Source organism: Podarcis liolepis (genome assembly GCF_965112155.1).
Source record: "Podarcis liolepis genome assembly, chromosome: 9".
In the NCBI taxonomy this organism is placed as follows: Eukaryota; Metazoa; Chordata; class Lepidosauria; order Squamata; family Lacertidae; genus Podarcis; species Podarcis liolepis.
The window spans coordinates 54,982,794-55,001,738 of record NC_139564.1 but is presented as its reverse complement, the minus strand read 5'-3'; the positions used below and the strand labels follow the sequence as shown (position 1 = coordinate 55,001,738).

The following is an 18,945-nucleotide window of genomic DNA, read 5'->3' as shown; positions in this document are numbered from 1 at the left end:
TTGAGAGACAGAAAGAAATGTGGATGTCATCCCTTCCCGAGGACAACTCGAGCTGCCATCTATTTTCTGGCAGAGCTCTTGTGTGTGGCAAGAGGAATCTTACAGGTTGAGCTTTTCCTGCTGCAAAACCTCTGTAAAGGAAAATACAGTAATAATAAAAAAGGGGCACCGGGTATTTCCCCCCTGCCTTTGCATAGTGTACAGCCCAGTTCCCAACCCCTGCGTCAGCGGATCATTGCGCGTGGGAATGCAAACTAGTCTTCAGGAAGTCAGCAGAAAAGGAGGAGGAGGAGCGCTAAATTCCTACGACCCACCCCTTCTCTATTAGGGCCGACCATCCCTCCAGCCAGCCACGCCCCTCACCGCTGCCATCCGGCAAAGGAAAGTTATGGAACAAGCGCGAGCACGTGGCCTTGTTTTATAATTTCCTCGCCCCGCCCCTTTCCTTTGTCGCGCTCCTCGCGGCGGCCCGCCGGCCAATCGCAAGTCAGCCTTGCGCGGAAAGCCGGATGACGCTCCGTTTTATGTAAGGCCCTGGCGTCGCCCGCGACGCTCTCGCGCTTACAGAGAAAGAGAGAGAAGGTTGGTGGGGTGGGGGGCGCGGAGGCGGGGCACGTTGGAGAGATGGAATCCGGACCTTAAGGTTGGGGGGGGGTTGAGGGGAATTGTGCGAGGTGCGGTTGAGGGGAATTGAAAAGAAGGCGGAGCCTCCCGCGAGCGCGCTCAACCGCCAACAACGTCCGAAAAAGCCTGTCAGAGGAAGGAGGGAGTTGAGGGCTGCGCGCGCGCGCCCGGCCTCGTCAACCGCCAGCCGGCTCCGTCGTCGGTGCTTTACCTCAGAGAAGCGGCGGCGCTCGGAGGGTCGCGCGCCACACCCCCTCCGGTGAGCCGGACGTGGAGTGGAAATGGCGTCTTCGCCGGTTCCTGAGTCGGCCCCAGAGCCGGGGGGCAGCGGCACCCATTCGGAGCGGGAGCTCCTGCTCTGTCGCGGGGAGCTCCTGGCGCTGGGCAACCACCTGAAAGAGGCTCTGGAGACTTACTCTGCGGCGCTGCGCTTGGGCTCGCCCAGCTCCCGCCGCCGCCTGGGCGCGCTGGTGGACTGCCTGGTGCTGCACTACCGCCTCCGGCAGAGCGGCGAGAGAGCGGGCGACGCGCCGAGGGAAGGCGGCGGAGGCAGAGCGGCGGCGGCGGAACAGCCGCCGCAGGGGACCGCCGGCCGGGAAGACGGCTCCTACGCGGCGGCGGCGGCGGGGCTCTTCCGCTGCCCCGGCTGCGAGGGCTTCCTCGGCGAGCCGGTGGTGGCGCCGTGCGGGCACGCCTACTGCCGCCGCTGCGTCCACGAGCACCTCCGCGCCCGCTGCCGCCGCTGCGGGGACCCGCTGGCTTCGTCGCCCGTCGCCGTCGCCCTGGGACACCTGGCGGAGAAGTGGTTCCCGGAGGAGTGCAAGAGGGCTCGCACCTGGCGGCGCCTCGGAGAGATGCTCGTGCAAGGGCAGCTGCGGGAAGCCAGCGAAGCCGCCAGCCAGGCCCTCGAAGAGGGTAAGAGCCACGGCCGCTGAAGCGGGGGGGGTGGGAAAGTGGGGGGGGGTTCCTGTGGGGTAAAAAGGGCCCTTTGACTACAATCGTGCGCTTTGGGGAGCCTGATCGAACTCGAATGTGCCTAGCGCTGGGCTCCCGACGATCGGAATCGGTCCCGTGAAGGAATCTGTGGGGATCATGCATGTAGGCATGCACAGGTGTGCACGCTTGCTTCAACCCAGAAGCTTGCCGGTTACTTGATGGCTTGCAAGCATAGAGGACATTTTTCGTAAAGAGGCCAGATGCTCCATATCGCCCTAACGTAATACTTCTGGGCGAGCTGAAGTCACGCATTCAGCCGGGAAGTGAGTGTTGCATAACCTAAGTGATCCAGATTCCTGTATGTGAAACAGGCCCCGGCGCACTTCAGCTGGAAACTGTAGCTAGTTTTCCAGTAAAATTGTGCACATCAGATTGCGAATTTAACATGGCCCTCAGAGGTGGCAACCTGTATGCAGGACTTTTGGAAGTTCCTAGAAAGTTGGCTTTTTGCAAGAATTTCACAAGTGAAACTCATACTGCAGATTGTCTTCCACATTTTCAGTGAGTACTTAAGGTGAACCCTGATGGTTTCTAGGGGGCATTATGGGTTTGAGGTATCATGTTGGTTATTTTGCATAATGTGGATAAAGGCTTTGTTGTGAGTGACCTGAAGAGAGCAGAGCTGTGAGTTTCCTGTTACCCTTTGTTTTGTAGGGAGGTAAAAATGCTTGTATTGTTTTTCTGATGCTCTTTCTGTAAACTTTTCCAGAGTTTCCAAAAGCTGGCATTTAGAGGTACAGTGGTACCTCGGGTTACATACGCTTCAGGTTACATATGCTTCAGGTTACAGACTCTGCTAAACTAGAAATAGTGCTTCAGGTTAAGAACTTTGTTTCAGGATAAGAACAGAAATCGTGCTCTGGCGGCGTGACGGCAGCAGGAGGCCCCATTAGCTAAAGTGGTGCTTCAGGTTAAGAACAGTTTCGGGTTAAGAAGGGACCTCCGGAACGAATTAAGTACTTAACCCGAGGTACCACTGTATAAGCAAAGAGGAATCTTTGAAGATGCATTCTATGGGATTAGCTTTGTTAGTTGATGAAGTGCTATGGGACTGTCATTTTCTGAAAGGTAGTGAAAAAGTTTCAGCTTCTAAATTTTGGAACCCATTTTCAGAGTATATTACATAAAAATAGGAACCTTGAATAAAAACCTGTATTTCTAAAAGAAGGGATGCAGATATGGGTGAAGAAGCACTCATTCACTTGGGCTTAGCAACTGTGCTTGGGAGGTGGTGGTCAGAAGAGGCTTGGCTGTGAAACCTGTAACACTGAGGACCAGTAATTACTCATGATGAATTCACTTTTACCAGAGGCCTATTTTCAGTCTCCTAAAGTGTTACTGAGACAATTCGCAGGAGGCAGGCTAGTTGCATAAGCAGATGGGGGCGTGGAAGGGGAAAAGGTTGTATAATGCTGGTGACATCACAGATGGGAGTGTTGAGTCTTTCACAACACTGTTTAGAAAATACTTGTATGGGGAGGTCTAGAGATATGACTAGGTTAATATTCTGGGAGCACATCACAGGATGTTCAATATTGAGTACTACTTGTAACACTGTATGAAATAAACTAAGGAAAATTTAATTGTGTGTATGCTTTTATATCTCTGAAAGATGTTGAGTCTGGGCTTGGTGATTGTGACCTTTTGTAACTATTCTGGTTTTCTGCCTGTTCAAATCATAATAGGCGTCTAAATTCTCATTCTTTGAGAACACTATATTCCATCTTACACTTGTGCTTCTGTGGTCCTGGTATCTTACTTTTGAGATTCAGAGCAATGACCAGCTAAAATCATTGGGCTTCCTAGTTCCTAACTTGAAAGCCTAATCCAAATATGTTAGTACTACTTTCTGATGGAAGCTTTATCATTGTTTAAAGGGGCTGTAATATTCTTCTTTTACTACACATCAGACCAAGGACATTTGCCTGAAATAAAAATGGGTGTGTTGGAAGGATAGTTACAGGGAATGAAATGTTTATTATTTTGCTTTGAGACAGAAACTTTGCAGAGTTAGAGGTTTGCATAGTGCACCACATGTCCTTAATTTCGAGTCAGAATATGGGAGTGAACCTCAAGGCCTAGTACAGAAGTCTTACTCTTGATGCTTTCATCCAGTAGGCTAGGCTAAATTTGGGAAGTGGCCTATTGTGCCGTATTTATATGACCTTAGATTCAGTTCCTAATCTCCAGCATGTGACTTGATCAGCAGAAGTGTCTGAGTAGTATGTGGGGCATCTGATATAATGGAGCTATAAACAGCCATAAAGAATTAGAAAGGACTTCAGCTGGACTTGAGTTGTTTTTGGTCTTGTTGTGTACTACAAGAGTGTCTCACTGTCCATTCAGATGCATATGAATACACAGGATGGGTAATGTTAGATACCAGCATTAATTACTGTATTGCTATAGGCAAAACTAGCAACTTTTATGCTCTAGTTCAGCATGGAGTTGAATTTCTGATGTTTAGGTTCTTGGCCTGTCTAGTGCCTGAAGTTCATCGTGCTAATGTTGTAAACTTGTCTGCTTCCAGCCAGTACCTCATGAAAATGCTACTGTATGACTCAGGAGCTTCTTTTCTTTTTCCTTGTAGTCTCTTTCCCACCCTAAAAACCACCCCACCCAATATTTTCTAGAGGGTTATGGGACCCTTTGGAGCAGATTTGCGGAGCTGTTAAGGGGCAGAGAGGAAGCTGAAATCTAATCACATGAGAGGACACTTGCACAACTTTGAATATACATATAGGGCAGTATCTACAGTATGCTGTGGGTCTTAGCAATGAGCTGATCTTTTAGACTGTGTGTGCCACTCAGTTGTGCAACCTCAAAGTGAGGTTAGTTTCCTTGTTATATGATCTGTGTTGGCCCCTTTCAGTATGTGCAAACTAGCTATTAAACACTGGTGTGGCATATTAATTTTAGTAATAATAATTTTTTGGAATTGAATTTGTAAGTCATAGAAAGGAAGGCATCCCAAAATTGGGGCTTAATCCTTTATGAAAATTGGATAATTCTTTTTGGAGAGTTAAGTTAGGAGTTATTTACACACATACAGGGAGCAGGGGTATAGCAATTAAATATTTTTGAATATGCCACCTTGGTGGTACGTTTGCCTCCTAGATTTAAATATGTTATTATAACTCATTCCACAGTAATTAGAAAAAGCATACATTAATATAAAATAATAATCATAAAGTGTGTTTACTCAGCACCTTGCCCACATAATCAAAGAAAAGAGAAACTTGGAAGCAGTTGATCTACTTTCATAATTACATGATGTGCCTAGATGCACTTTGGGGCATGATTAAAATGTGTCATAAGATGTTTGGAAAACTGAGACCATATCCAGTCAGCGTCTAAAACTCTTGAGGTATTTCAGACTGTTGGAATTTAAGGGTTAGAAACCAAAAAGTTGACATCTTGCACAAAAGTAGTGTTGTCGTCTTGAACTGTCAAGCTCTAAGGGAGTTAAACAGGCAACTAGATGTGACAAGGTGATATCCACAATCTGTGTTGTTTCAAGTAGTTCATTTTGTTTTCACAGTGGAAGATGTGATTACAAATTCACCGATGTTGCATCTACTCTGGCCGTGCCAATATTATCATTTTAAGCTTGTAATCAGTCAATATCTTTGCTTTCACGCCTAAGTAAACTTTACTGCTGCAAGCATAGAGGCTTGGAATACAGTGCCAAAACACTAGTAGACAGAAAACACTGAATTCTGTCCTTTTTTGAGGGCTTTCTTTAATTTATTTGTCCTATATTTCCTTGCTTATCCTATAGACTAGGGTGGTTCAAGGATTTGCAGACTACCCAACTTGGGAGAAGAGTGAAGGAAGACTGGTCTTGTCTTACAAACTATGTCTATACAGATTTTAAGACCACATTGGGTCCACAAAACCAACCTAAACTTCAGTTTGGGCTTTGGACTAGCATTCAGATATTTTTATTGGTCTCTAAGCATATAAATAGTTCTTGTAGTTAGGTTAATTGCATTAGGGTCTTTACTATCACCTTACTGTATTTGCAAGGGTATTTTAACATTTAGTAAATCACAAATCTTTACTAACAAGCTTGTCCACATCAACAGCATGAAATAATGAACTACTTCTCTTCAAACTTAGAAAGCTTTTTTGTGTGTGTGTGTGTGTCTGGCTTCTTGGAAAATGTTATTTTCCATAGGTGCATATCTATTTATAAGTCGGCACTGCATGTGTATTTTGGATTATAAAAACATAAGCAGTTTCTATTCAGCTACATGACAAAGTCATTGGTTTTTATTTTAGATCCTAGTGATTTGATACTACGGGTTTATAGAGCTGAATCCTATGCTGGCCTCCAAGAATTTAAATATGCCCTGGATGACCTGAATGCTGTTACTGCTAAAATGCCAAATTGGTCTGAGGTAAGTCTATAAAGTGTAAATGCTTAAGATAATATCCTATTAAGTAATCCACGGAGTTGACTTATTAAAGTTGATGAACTAAAGTCCATTGATTTCAGTGGTCTTACTTTTAAGTATGACTGATATTGAATATCACATACAGTGTACTTGTATTATGAAAAATACAAAAACATGATGCTAGAAATTGCAGTAGCATTTTCAAACCCACCTTTATCCCAGGCATGCATTTGGGAACCATTTCTTATTTTTTCCCATGCATTTGCATGGTGCTAGTACTACTGTTTTGACCCACCTTGGATCAGGTTCACTATGTGGATTGAGTCTTTCAGCAGGCATAGTACTGCACACGTCTAGCAGAAGCCCTGTTCTGTTTGTAATTATGTTTTCAAGCACAATTGTGCAGAAGTTGAAAAGCTTTGTCAAGATAAAAAAGCGGGAGTGTTTAAGCTTCATTATAAGCACTTCAAGTCAAGAGTTAAATGATCCCTCCACCCCCAGTTCTGCAACTGGTTCTGCAGTTGGTTGGCTTTCTCTATGTGCACATGCACGTACATATAATTTTGCATGAAACAAGAATATAAACTGCATTCACACCGTGGACGAATAAATCAATTTTGCATGGTGCAAACAGGTGCTTTTCAATAGTAGCTGTACGTATATGGTGCAGACTAAGGGCTTGTTCACTCTTACGTTTGACCCGTTGCTTTCCCTTGGGGAAACCTGCAGTTTAATGCTGAATCGGAGCAAATGGCAATCTGGTTTTCCGTGGATTGCCATTTGTTCTGATTTATCACTAAAGAGGGGGTTTTCCAGGGGAAAGCAGCAGGGCAAATGCAAAACAGCTCGGACCTGTCCCTAGAAAGCGTGGGATAAGCATTTGCTTTCTAGGCACAGGATAAACAGAAGTGTGGATGAGTGCTAACTATGAAAGGGTGAAACAAGGTCTGAAAGAAGTGAATGGAGTGTGTTATGCCTGTATACTGTTTATTCCAATTGGTTCTATGGACTGGAGGAAGTAGTGATGGTAGAATGCATAGGATGTGCCATCCTTTTGTTTGAGTTCTCTGCTGTTATTGTGTTTCATTGCATAACATCAGGTATTACACTAACTCTTAAAACCATTAGTGCCATTGTAGGTTCTATCGGTTTCACTGAGGCTTTCTTCTATAGCAACTTGTAAGATCCCAATCAAATAATTCAGTGGCATATATAGCTACAGGAAGCAAAAGCTCTATTGTACCCAGTGGGGCTAACTTCAAACGAAATATGCTTAGACTCAGGCTTCTAAATCTTTCTGTGATGCAAACCAAATGATTAACATTTAAATACCTTTGAATCACTGTTTTTTTAGGTCTACTTTCGGAAAGCAAGAATACTTAATAATGCTGGGTCTAAAGATGATGCCTTACAGCTCCTTCTTCACTGCCTAGCCCTTGATGAAGAATTTATTCCAGCAAAACTAGAAGTTGAGAAGGTATTTATATATTTTAAAGCAATGCTTAATTTTTGCTTTCAGTTCTAATACTTTTCAAATGTAGTTACTTCCTGTGAAGAGGAAGTTACCAATGTTCACGTAGAAAACAAAACTTGCATTACAGTTAATTTTTCCAGAGATCTGAAGCCTGGTGAACTACTTAAAAAGCTCAGCTGGTTCACTGTAGTATGTTAAAAAGTTAGAAGACTGGGATAATTGGATTTACAAAATTTTAGTAATAGCTGGCTTATTCCTTAATATTGTCCATTACACAGATGCTGTGTGATTTGTTATCACCAGAAAGTGTGAGAAAGAGTCTGAAGGAATCTGCTATGAATTCTTCGCATGTTCGAAGTAAACCATTTATACATGGTTCTGAAATGGAAGAGTCTTGTGAAAATTTACAGCACAGTTCAGAGCCAGTAAGTAATGATTATTTTTTTCCACACATGATATTTCAAACGTTGCTATGCACAATATGTAGGTTGTGCTGTTGACTTGCTTTTTGTTTCATCTTATTCTAGTTTGATGCCATATAATTTTGAAATTTCAGGGTTGATAGGGAATGTGGAAAGAAGCTAGAAAAATGTTCAACATTGTAGAGAGAATGTTATTTATGTGCTAATGAAAATTATGGGAATGGTTTTTAAAATAACAATTGTGAAGCAATACTTTTTTAAAATAAAGCTTTTCCTGTATGTGCTTCTGCTCCCACAGTCAGAGTTGTTTAGCGGTGCAAGTTAAGCAAACAATGAAGCAGTTTAGAGCCAGAATTTTAAGTTTGCTTGAGTTCTGGATTCCAAACAGTTCTTTGTGTCTAGGGACTCCTGAGGTTCTATTTCAGCACAGTAGAATGTTGTGCAAGTCTGTATTTTTAGGATATTGCTTTTTATACTCTCAGGTCTGCATTCACACACGGAAGTTGTGACATGGTAAGGTTCCATCTAATGATGTGCCTAGTTTCATAAGTGAGAGTGGAAGTAGAATTTTAGAAATACAGAATGGCAGCTAATATTCAGCTAGGACCAGATATTATTAGTTCCCTGCAAATCATACTAATAATGTGAAACATTCTGAAGTAGTCCACAGAAATTTCAAGGTGGCCCTTTGCACTGGGAAATATGCCTGTTCTGGATAACAAAGGAGGGTTTATCTAAAAAATTGTGATTCTGCTGGCGGATATTGTTGCCAATTTATCTGAAATTTGATAAAGATTCCATTCCCCCCCACCCATTGTCTTTGGTAGGATTTAGAAATGCAAGATCCTGTTGGAGGAAGCCTGCATCGTGCACAGTCTGCCCATTCTCTCCACTCAACAGAAACTAATGCCAAAGATGATGGATTAAAAAGGGTTTCTTCTGAACCTCTGCTTTCCAGCCAAGATAAAGGTGCTTTATTAAAAAGAAAGTGGTCCCTTTCAGAACAAGATGTTAAAGTTATTGAAGATGGAAGGAATAAACATAAAAAACAAGGAGGTAACTATTTAGTCATGCATATTGATGTCTCATAAATTCAGTATTTCATGCTTTGATAATATCCTGTATTGTTTATTTAGAAACTACAAAAAGGGATGCCACCTTTCCATTCAATCATGGACCAGTTCCAGAGGATTTGATTGATGTTTCAGACTTTGAGTGTTCATTGTGTATGAGGTAATACAGTGGTTTCTTTAATCAACCTTTTTATTACCCATTTGATCATCTTTGTCTTTGATCTCTTCTCCATCTTAGGGCAGCTTTTATGTTAAGATGCTTGCTCTAAAGCTGCTGAAAATTGCTTCTGTGTGCAAATTGCTCCATGCTGTGCAAAGAGAGAAGCACAATGTTCGTGTTTTGCTACATGTGCCAGCCTTTTAGCTCCCAAACTGTGGTCCTTAGACAACCAGTGATCCATGAACTTAATTCAAGTGGTCTGTGGCATGTCTTTGGAAAACCAATAACAAAAGCAATTAAAATAATACTGCATGTAACACAGTACATTACAATTCCTACAACAAGCATTAAAATTAGTAAGTGGTCTGACAAGATAGCAATGTTCCATCAGTCCCATCAGTTAAAATGTTTGGGAACAATTGGTAAACGTATTACCAATGATAGTATTAATGTCAGTTGTGCATTTTTGGCTAGTGCCAATGAGTGAACTCTTCACTCATTCAGGTTGGTACACATGGGGAAGGCTCACAAATATTTCTCTTTGGCAGTAATGTGTTGTTTCATAGACATAAGGGAATGTCTGCAAGAGAGTTAGGGTTTAACCAAATGGCCCCTAATATTGACAGAAGTACAGTTTTGGCAACTTCTTGTCAAGCCTACAGGTTCTGTGCAATTGGTTTGCATCTGACTGCCCAAGACATGACTCCATGACATATATTTATTTGGCACTTTTTTGCATCTTGGGGGATGCATGTATGGAACATATTGAAAGCTGCTCTTCAACACTTCTACCACACAGACATTTCATAGAGGACTGTCTTCTTGGAAGGCTAATGAACATGCATTGTCACTAATGCCAAATGTCTGCTAGCAGGAATAACAGATCTATCTTATTTCTTAATTATGCTAAGCCTACAATAGCCAAGGTGGTTACAAGATAAAAGCATCCAAATGGTTGTTTTGTTCTGACTTGGCTTAATTTACTTGTTTTAATGTTTGTCACTAAAGTGACTGTAGCATGATTAACTTCTTGAAATTTTTTTCAGGCTTTTCTTTCATCCTGTGACAACACCCTGTGGCCATACTTTCTGTAAGAATTGTTTAGAACGATGTTTGGACCATTCTCCTCAGTGTCCTCTCTGTAAAGAAAGCTTAAAAGAGGTAACAATATTTACCATACACAACATTGCTGACCTAAAACAAATATTTGTAATACAGAATATATACCATTAAATAAAAACTTGGTGGAAGCTAAGTCTTTGTTCGGATGTTTTTCTGCAATGGAAATGGTTTTCAGTATTCCAGTTTCAGAAGCTTATTTTGTTCAAAGTATCATCAGTAGGAATTAGGGCTGCTAAGTTTTGCTCAAGAATAATACATTTTATTAGCCATAGAAAGTGAGTGCACGTGGTAGTATATGTGATTTATATTTTTATTTGTAAACTGCCTTAACTATGTTTTTATCATAGAAAGGCAACATCTAAATGGCAACACAAAAAACCCTGTACACTGATGTCAGCTGCCAGAGAGAGAAAGGCAAACAACAACAATTTTATTATTTATACCCCGCCCATCTGGCTGGATTTCCCTAGTCACTCTGAATAGTAAAAGCACCCAGCAGAATAGTAAAAGCACAATAAAGCATTAAACATTATAACTTCTCTAAACTTCCCTTTTCCTATGTCCATCAGAAGCCAGGTAGCTGATTTGAGTGTGATTTAAAAATGTATACTTCACTTTTCTTTATAAAGTTCGCCTGTCCACAATAATGAACACAAGAACAGTCTTGCTTGATCACAGCATGGTTGCCTAACCCAAATGAGTGGCAGCAGATGTTCCCAGCAACAGCCAACAATTACATACAGAATGAACTGATGCTGTCTCTCTTCTTAGCCTTCCTGGAGAAATGGCATTGCCTACCTTGCAAAAGAAAAAATGTTCTCTTTTAACTGTCACTTTTGGTTGAGCTAGCTGAAGGGCAGAGCCAGAAAGTGAAACCTTAAGTGTGCATTGTGAGGTTTACGCTACAAACAGGTTGTTGCACAGGATGGCCGTATATTGGGCCAAAATTTTGATTGAGGCATAACTTTTTAATTGATTGAATTGACTAATTATCATGTTAATTAACCCTAGTAAAAGCTCTGTTGAAAGAAAATTTGAGGAGTTCTAAAGTAAAAACTGTGTTCAAGGGAAACAAAGTGGTCAATGCAGGATTGTTGTATCACCCTGTTTTCTGCTTGATATATAGAAATTGAAGGCTAGTATAAAATAATTTGGATTAGCATCTTTGCAGTAATTAAGCTATAATGACTTAAGATTTTATTTTTACTTCTAGTATTTGGCAAATAGACAATATAGAATTACACAGCTGCTGGAAGAACTAATAGTAAAGTATTTACCTGCTGAGCTATCAGAGAGAAGAAGAATTAATGATGAAGAAACAGCTGAATACTCCAGGTAAGTTTATAAACTGAGTTATTAACAAGTTTAGGAACAAGTAGTAAACCTTTTCAGTTGTGCCTGCTTTTGAAAAGCTTTCTTCCCTCAACTATGTTTTTATTTACCTCATTTTTTGAAGTGTAGTCTCAGTCTACTTCTACTAGATGGATTTGTTACTGAATCACCTCACTGAAGAGAGCAAAGAGAATAACATGAATTTGGTACAAGCAGGTACACTGACCTGTTTGACGCTTTCAAGTGCAGGTGGTTCGTCCTGCTTTTTCTTGCAACAGTTCCTCTAAAGGAGCTCAACATCATGTGTTAACCTCACAGCAGTGAACTTTATAGCCAGGTCGCAATATCTCAGGCCCAAGCACTACATAATAATGGCATATTTTTTATTTTTAAATACAGATCTGTTCTAATTATGTATAGAGCAAGGACTGGGGGCTTGATTTTAAGAGCAAAAGGTATGCATAGAGCAGGGGATGTGGAGTCTCCCCTGTCCACGGCTTACCTCTTTGTTGTCTGTCCTCTGGTGTCACAGACAGATTTGCTTCTAGCATTGGATTCTGGCTTGAGGGATGGAGAGAGAACACCTGGTGGGAAGGGTCCAGCACAATCTGCCCATACACTTCCCTTTCTAAATCATATTCTACCTCCTTTTTATACATGGTTGGCATATCATCACATAGATGTTGTTAAAAATCTTTCTTTCCTGTTTTTGCTGTTGTTTAGAAACTTGAGGTCATTCTAAAGTAGGGTTGTGGTTTTTTTCTTTATTACTGAATTATCTTTTGTAAGCCACCTTAAGGTTTTTCACAATCAGTGGTGTCTAAATTTTATGAAATACTACTACTACTAATAATAATATAGTACTTCAGTTTAGAATCGCAGCAGAAACAGATGAGAGAAATTTTTTGTGCTAATTGAATATCCACATTCCATTTGGATGACTTAAAAGAACTTGAATTAAATTATTTACATAAGTCTTAACAGTGCTTTTTTCTGGGGGGGGGGGACACATATCCCCAAGCATTTTGTGAATCTTTGTACTTTTGTCCATTTACTGTATTTATTTTCCCTGACTTGAACTATGAAATGATGATTTTCTTGAGTCAAAATGATAGTACCTTTAAACATTTTTTTAGAAAAAAGCACTGAGTCTTAAGCTTTATTTCTCTTCATATTGTATACATCTTCATTCCTACTGATTTCAGGCCTTTTGCTATAGCTTAGCTTTTGTAAGAGGTTAAGGGAGTATATGTATTTACCTGTATCAAAAGAGAACTGTTTGGGCAATGTAGGTTTTAAAAATACTATTATATATTTTTCGTATTTTGTCTTCAGCTTGACTAAGAATGTCCCAATCTTCGTTTGCACTATGGCCTATCCAACTGTGCCTTGCCCCCTCCACGTGTTTGAGCCAAGGTATCGACTGATGATTCGAAGGAGTGTGGAAACAGGGACAAAACAATTTGGGATGTGTATCAGTGACCCTAAAAATGGGTATGTATGTGTTCCACAGTGTGTGTGTGTGTGTGTGTGTGTGTGTGTATATAGAAATATATATATATATATATATATATATATATATATATATATATATATATTTGCTTTCGTAGATTTTCACGGGTACAGGAATGCAGGTTTTGGTGTCTTCGGGTGTCTTCCCGTGTAAGAGTTGGGGTGTCTAGGCGACGTTTCGACGAGGTCTCGAGTGAAGATGACGAGTGAGACCTCGTCGAAACGTCGCCTAGACACCCCAACTCTTACACGGGAAGACACCCGAAGACACCAAAACCTGCATATATATATATATATATATATATATATAGTGTTTCCGAATTGGATACTGACACAATGTCTCTTTTTCTAGCTTTGCAGATTATGGCTGTATGCTGTACATTAGAAACCTTGACTATCTCCCAGATGGACGGTCTGTTGTTGATACAGTTGGATTAAGAAGATTCAGAGTTCTGCAAAGAGGGATGAAGGATGGCTACTACACTGCAGACATTGAGTATCTAGAAGATATAAAGGTATTGGATTTCACATTCACTTACTGCTTAAAACAGGATTTTAATAATGCATTTTCTAAACATATACAGATTGTAGCCTACTTGTTCAAATGTAAAGCTACTTTGTATATAAAGCATGTGCATTTAGCATCCCCTTGTTAATTAGAATGGAAACTTGCAATTTACAACGCATGGTAAGAGGTTTTAATTCCACATTTTAGGTGAAGACGTGTTTTAGATTAGCTTTGCAAAAATAAAAATTAGGGAGCAGATGTCCACTTCTGCTCAAAAAACTTGCTTTTCTGCTCTACTTCCGTGTGGTTTATTCTGGCTATGGAGGAATTTTTCTCCTCGCAGCCCAACCAATTTGTAGCTTTAATGTTGAAAGGAACACACATCAAATGAGACAGGTGGTCTTGCCATTTGAGTACTTTTGGATACGTGAAGAAAGGGTTATTGTCAAGCTACCACTTTAAGCATATGTGTTGAAGGTTATAGTTTTAGGTTAGATTAAATGTGTCTTAAAACACTATTGATCTCATTCAAATATAAGAGCTTTCATCTTGAAAGTGCTATTTAGGTGCAAGCATCCCTTGTAAGCATGGAGAGTTGCTTTTGACATTGGAGCTCATTAACTTTCATGAGAACTCTGTGTTTTACCTTACACATGGAACTCTGAATGTGAAAGACCCTGGCTTATTTGGACAATCCTCCAGGCTTTGGTTTTGAAAAAATCACAGGTTCAAATGTTCTCCATTATTTTCTATGCACAGCTTAATATGTTGTTTTCTGGTCTGTTTTCCTGTTTGCCATTATACCCAAACAAACATGCTATGCTTTCATCTTACTCTCCCAAATAGGGTTGCAGACCACTGTTTGATCCTAGTTTGAGAGGCATCCAGGAACCATAACTTGTTTAGATGTAATGGCTCTCATTTGGATTGATTGATTGATTGATTGATTGATTGATTGATTATTTAAGGCAGTAATTTCTTAAGCCCATGCATGAAGGCGGGGGGGGGGGAGGCTTGGGCCTAGGAGCTGATACTCCAAAACATGGTTTGAATTCTTGACCCAATCTAGTTTTTTGTGTGAGGTGCTTTGCTGTTGATGGCAATATTTTGATGACCTACTTCAGCACTGAATTTTTCCCATTCTCTTTAAATATAGACTGAACTCAGACTTACGATTTTTTGCTTTTTTATGCAAATTAGCTAAGAAAGTCTTCACATATACTGCTTCATTGTTTTGTGACTATACTGCACTTTCTTCATTCATAGGTTGAAGATGAAGGTGAGATGAAGAAACTTGGAGTGCTCCATAATTTTGTATATAGCCAAGCTTGCAGTTGGTTCCAAAGCTTAAGAAACAAATTTCGTAGCCAAATACTTCAGCACTTTGGTCCAATGCCAGAGAGGGAAGGAAACATACAGGTATTCAGACACCATACACTATCTCTCTAGCAATTATTGGCATGATATGGGTTGCTTTGTTAGTAAAGGAAGCAGTAGAAAGATTGGTAGAGTAACTGATGTGGTGGTGGTAATCATTAGGCAAAAAAATGGACAGCAGCTAAAAGAGAGAGAAGCCAAGATGGTGCCAATTAATAAAAGCCGAGTGTGTATTTTAAATATGTGGTTGTGTCGGACAATGAAACCAGGCTTTTAAAAAGCCAGTTCTTGAACTCCTTCCTCTAGAATATTATTCTATTTACACTTAAGGAATAAATCTTTCTCAACACTATTTTGAGGCTGTTCACTCTCTGTGGCAATAGGCAACACAGCTGACAAAGCTGCATATCCCTAGTGGGATGGACAAGTGCTGTTGTCGCAGTGGCTGTCAGCACAGGCAGACTGAAGCTTTGCATTGCCGAGCGGCTTTGAGATGTCCAAGACATTTCTACTAAAACATCTGATGGATAGTGTCAACCTGTTTATACTGTAATGGTAGTGAAATTTACAGCAGGGATACACTTGCCATCTTGATCTTGTGCTGTAAGACACAGCTGCCTTAGGGCAAACACTTTCAATCACAGACAGAGAAGACAATATTTAAAACTTCAGATCGAGATTACTGCTGAAAGTTGGTTTTGTGTAAGCTAGCTAATAAAACCACCTCATTTTACGTTATCAGGAAATCTTGAATTCCTAGGACCTGGGGGTTGATAATGGAAAATGAAACAATGTATTTTGATTGATCTCTAGAACCTGCTCATTTCACATCTGTGTTGTAAGCCATTTGTTACCATTAGTACATTCTAATTTTTTGTTCCTTATTTTTAGGAAATGGCTAATGGACCCGCATGGTGTTGGTGGCTTCTAGCTGTCCTGCCTGTGGACCCTAGATACCAGCTTTCTGTGCTGTCTATGAGATCTTTGAGAGAACGACTAATAAAAATTCAAGATATATTGATGTATTTCTCTAGAAACCAGTCCAAATGACTATCCAGATCTAACTGAAACAATACCCTATTCTAGCTGTAACTACAGCTGGAGTTCTTGCAGCATTTGCACTTTTAGTACTGGTCTGAGAACTGTATCAGAACTGCTTTCTTCCTTCCTTTATTAATCAGTTCTTCACATGGGTCCCCTCAACTTGAAGGGCACCACTAAAATTGCACACAGAAAAATTAAATCCGGAAAAAACTATGGGAAAATTCTACTTTATTTGCACTATAAACAAGTGAGAATGTATCATCCTGTGGTGTATTTCCACTGATTAGTTATGAAGCATTGGAAAGTGCAAGATTTAAAAATGTCCAAGTTTACAATATTAAGGATGCATTCAAAATCTTGCAAATCAGAACTTGCCTCTGATACAGCGCCCTGTTGCTATTTGCACAAAGTATTTAAAACGTAGTATTGAATGTTGCTATAAAAAACTTGTTTTGCGAGTGTCTTAACTATAAATATGGCACAAGTTAACTTTCTTGCATACTTTCAAAATAAAAATGATTGTATGAATTTGGAGCCATGTTAAAGAGCAATTGAAAAATAGGTTGGTCAAGAAGTTATTGAAACTGTGAAGACATTACCTATAACTGTGCATTGTGAAAGACTGGATTAGATACAGATGACTACTAGATGACTCTTTGGAGTGGTTGCTTTGAGCACTAGTCTTTCCAATACATAACAAAAATATGATTCAATGCACTAAGCATACAACAGTGATTCCTAAACTTCTCTGACAAATGAGCAGATTTGAAAATACTATCAGTGACTGCTTCTCTTTGCTCCATGAGTCAGCTGCAGCTCACTCACCATACCCTTCTAGGCAACTCATGAAAGTTTGGGAACTACTGAAGCATTGCTACAAAAGTTAAGGGTCTAACTAGTTTTTGAAAGTTCAAAAACATTTGGTGCAAATAGGACTTCCATGCCTTATTCATATCGCTATTACACAGCAATGCAAAGGTTAGCATTCTGCTTGCCAATAGGTACTTTTGTAGTTTTCAGTTTGTGACTGTCTGACTTGTATGTGAAATCATTTTGTAAAACTCTTGCTTTTGCTAATATTTAATTTTCAATAAACCTAAAACTTATATTTTTTTTAACTTACAACTATTTTTTTCTGTCTCTGTTGGGCTTTTTATATAGCACCTCTGCCCTAAAGGATAGTTATCAGAAACCTGAATTGTTATATATGGATCACAGTAGTGTCTGATCCCTACAGCTTGGCTATGTTCTCTTATTGGTTCAACATACAAAAAAATATTTGGGGTGGGAATGAAGCAGTCTTTGGATTCTGTTGTTAGTACTTCATTAAGGACCTCTTCCTGTATGAGCCCATATCACTGTTTTGAGGCATATTTTTGATAAATACACTATCCTGAAATATTAAGGCCACATCCATACATAGCTTTCCTGCAATCTGGCAGTCTTGGAACTATTTGAGTGCCATTCAGAAGACACACTTGATGTTGATGGAATGATCTCTTGGGAGTACAGTAATCTCAGGAAATGCATGTCTTTGAAGGGGAATGGAATAGATTGGCGTCAACTTTTCTGGATAATATGCAGTGAGCAGGTTCCAAGAACAATTGCAGTTCTTGATACAACCCCATTTGGCATCATACCTACTGTTGCAGGCAGAGATCAAAAGATAAATATGGGCTTATTCCAGCAAGCTGAGTCATGATAATGTTATGCCTCTGCTTATTGTTGGAAGAACTCTGAGACAGGTACCTGGATCAGATTTTTTCTTGCTCATATCTCGTGCAGTTATATTGTATCCTAGAATGAGATTGTTTTATCCTTTTGTATTTTGTATCCTGGAATGAGATTATTTCATCCTTTCACCAATCCTAATGGGTAAAGTCCTTTATGATGGAGTATGCTCTATTTTAGAGTGCATTGAACTTCTCATCCTATAATGTTGCTCTTTATTGAGTCCTTTGCTACTGAATGAGTTACCATCAAATATTTCTAGGTGCCAACATGCTATTTAGTAGTAGGTGACATGGAACATGCTGTCATCCGTGCTGTTTTTTGCTCCCTGTGTTCAGAGAGCAACATGGTGGCTTATACTTTAATTCAAAGCGAACGATGGGAAAGAAGTTTAAATGGAACTAGGTAAGTAACACTGCCCTTCTCATGCCACCTTGCCAGCTGCTACGATGCATGCACCGTGGCTTACTCTTCTGTTGCTCTTGCTCCTGCCCCGTGCATGTGAGCGGAGAGATCATGGTAGCTGCCTCTTAGTAGCCAACAAGGCCCAATCAGACATGTGGCCTTACCTTGTTGGGTCTATTGTTCTGTAGTCTTGACTTCCTGCCCATATCCCCCAGGTGCAGCCACCCAAGCCTTTAAAAGCATGTTTTAAACTTTAAGGGCCCTGGATATATGATTCTTCTGTTGAGGCTGAGCAGATTAAAAACAAGGCAGCCCTGACGTTTGAGCGGACCAAACCAGAGTCAACAGTGAACCCTGCCTCCAGGTGGGCCTATTATGTCTGCACTGTTCCCACAGACTCCAGTGACTTCAAAGTCCCTCCATCACCCTACTGGGGACAGGAAATGTCTTAGGTTTTGTTACAGGAAGAGGATGCTACCATGAGACCTGAGATAATGCATCATTTTGACTCTCTTCAGACTTCCAGTGAATTTAGTAGCTTCTCTGCTGTTCCTGCTCCTTTGCCCAAGCAAATTCCTCCTCCTGCACCAATAGTCTCTGCAGCTTGCTCCCATTGTTCAGTTTCAAATCAAGGGAGGCCCTACTGGGTTCTATTTCCCCTGAGCTGTTGCAGGCTGCATCACAGCCACCTCGGGTGTTGTCGGCTCAGTCTTCCCTACCTATGGCCTCCCCATCTCCAGAGTACTTCTCAGCTTGTGCACAGGG

At 40.7% G+C, this 18,945-nt stretch overlaps 1 protein-coding gene across 1 annotated transcript; it reads left to right on the top strand.

The window, feature by feature from the left end:
- Positions 1–529: 529 nt before the first annotated feature.
- LONRF1 (LON peptidase N-terminal domain and ring finger 1) lies at positions 530–17,162 on the top strand. Its single transcript, XM_083459913.1, has 12 exons — positions 530–1,539; positions 5,905–6,023; positions 7,375–7,497; positions 7,773–7,919; positions 8,744–8,972; positions 9,053–9,149; positions 10,196–10,310; positions 11,485–11,606; positions 12,939–13,097; positions 13,468–13,630; positions 14,890–15,042; positions 15,892–17,162. The coding sequence occupies exons 1-12, from the start codon at positions 906–908 to the stop codon at positions 16,048–16,050; spliced, it is 2,220 nt and encodes a 739-aa protein (XP_083316039.1). The 5' UTR covers positions 530–905; the 3' UTR covers positions 16,051–17,162.
- The last annotated feature ends 1,783 nt before the right edge of the window (positions 17,163–18,945 follow it).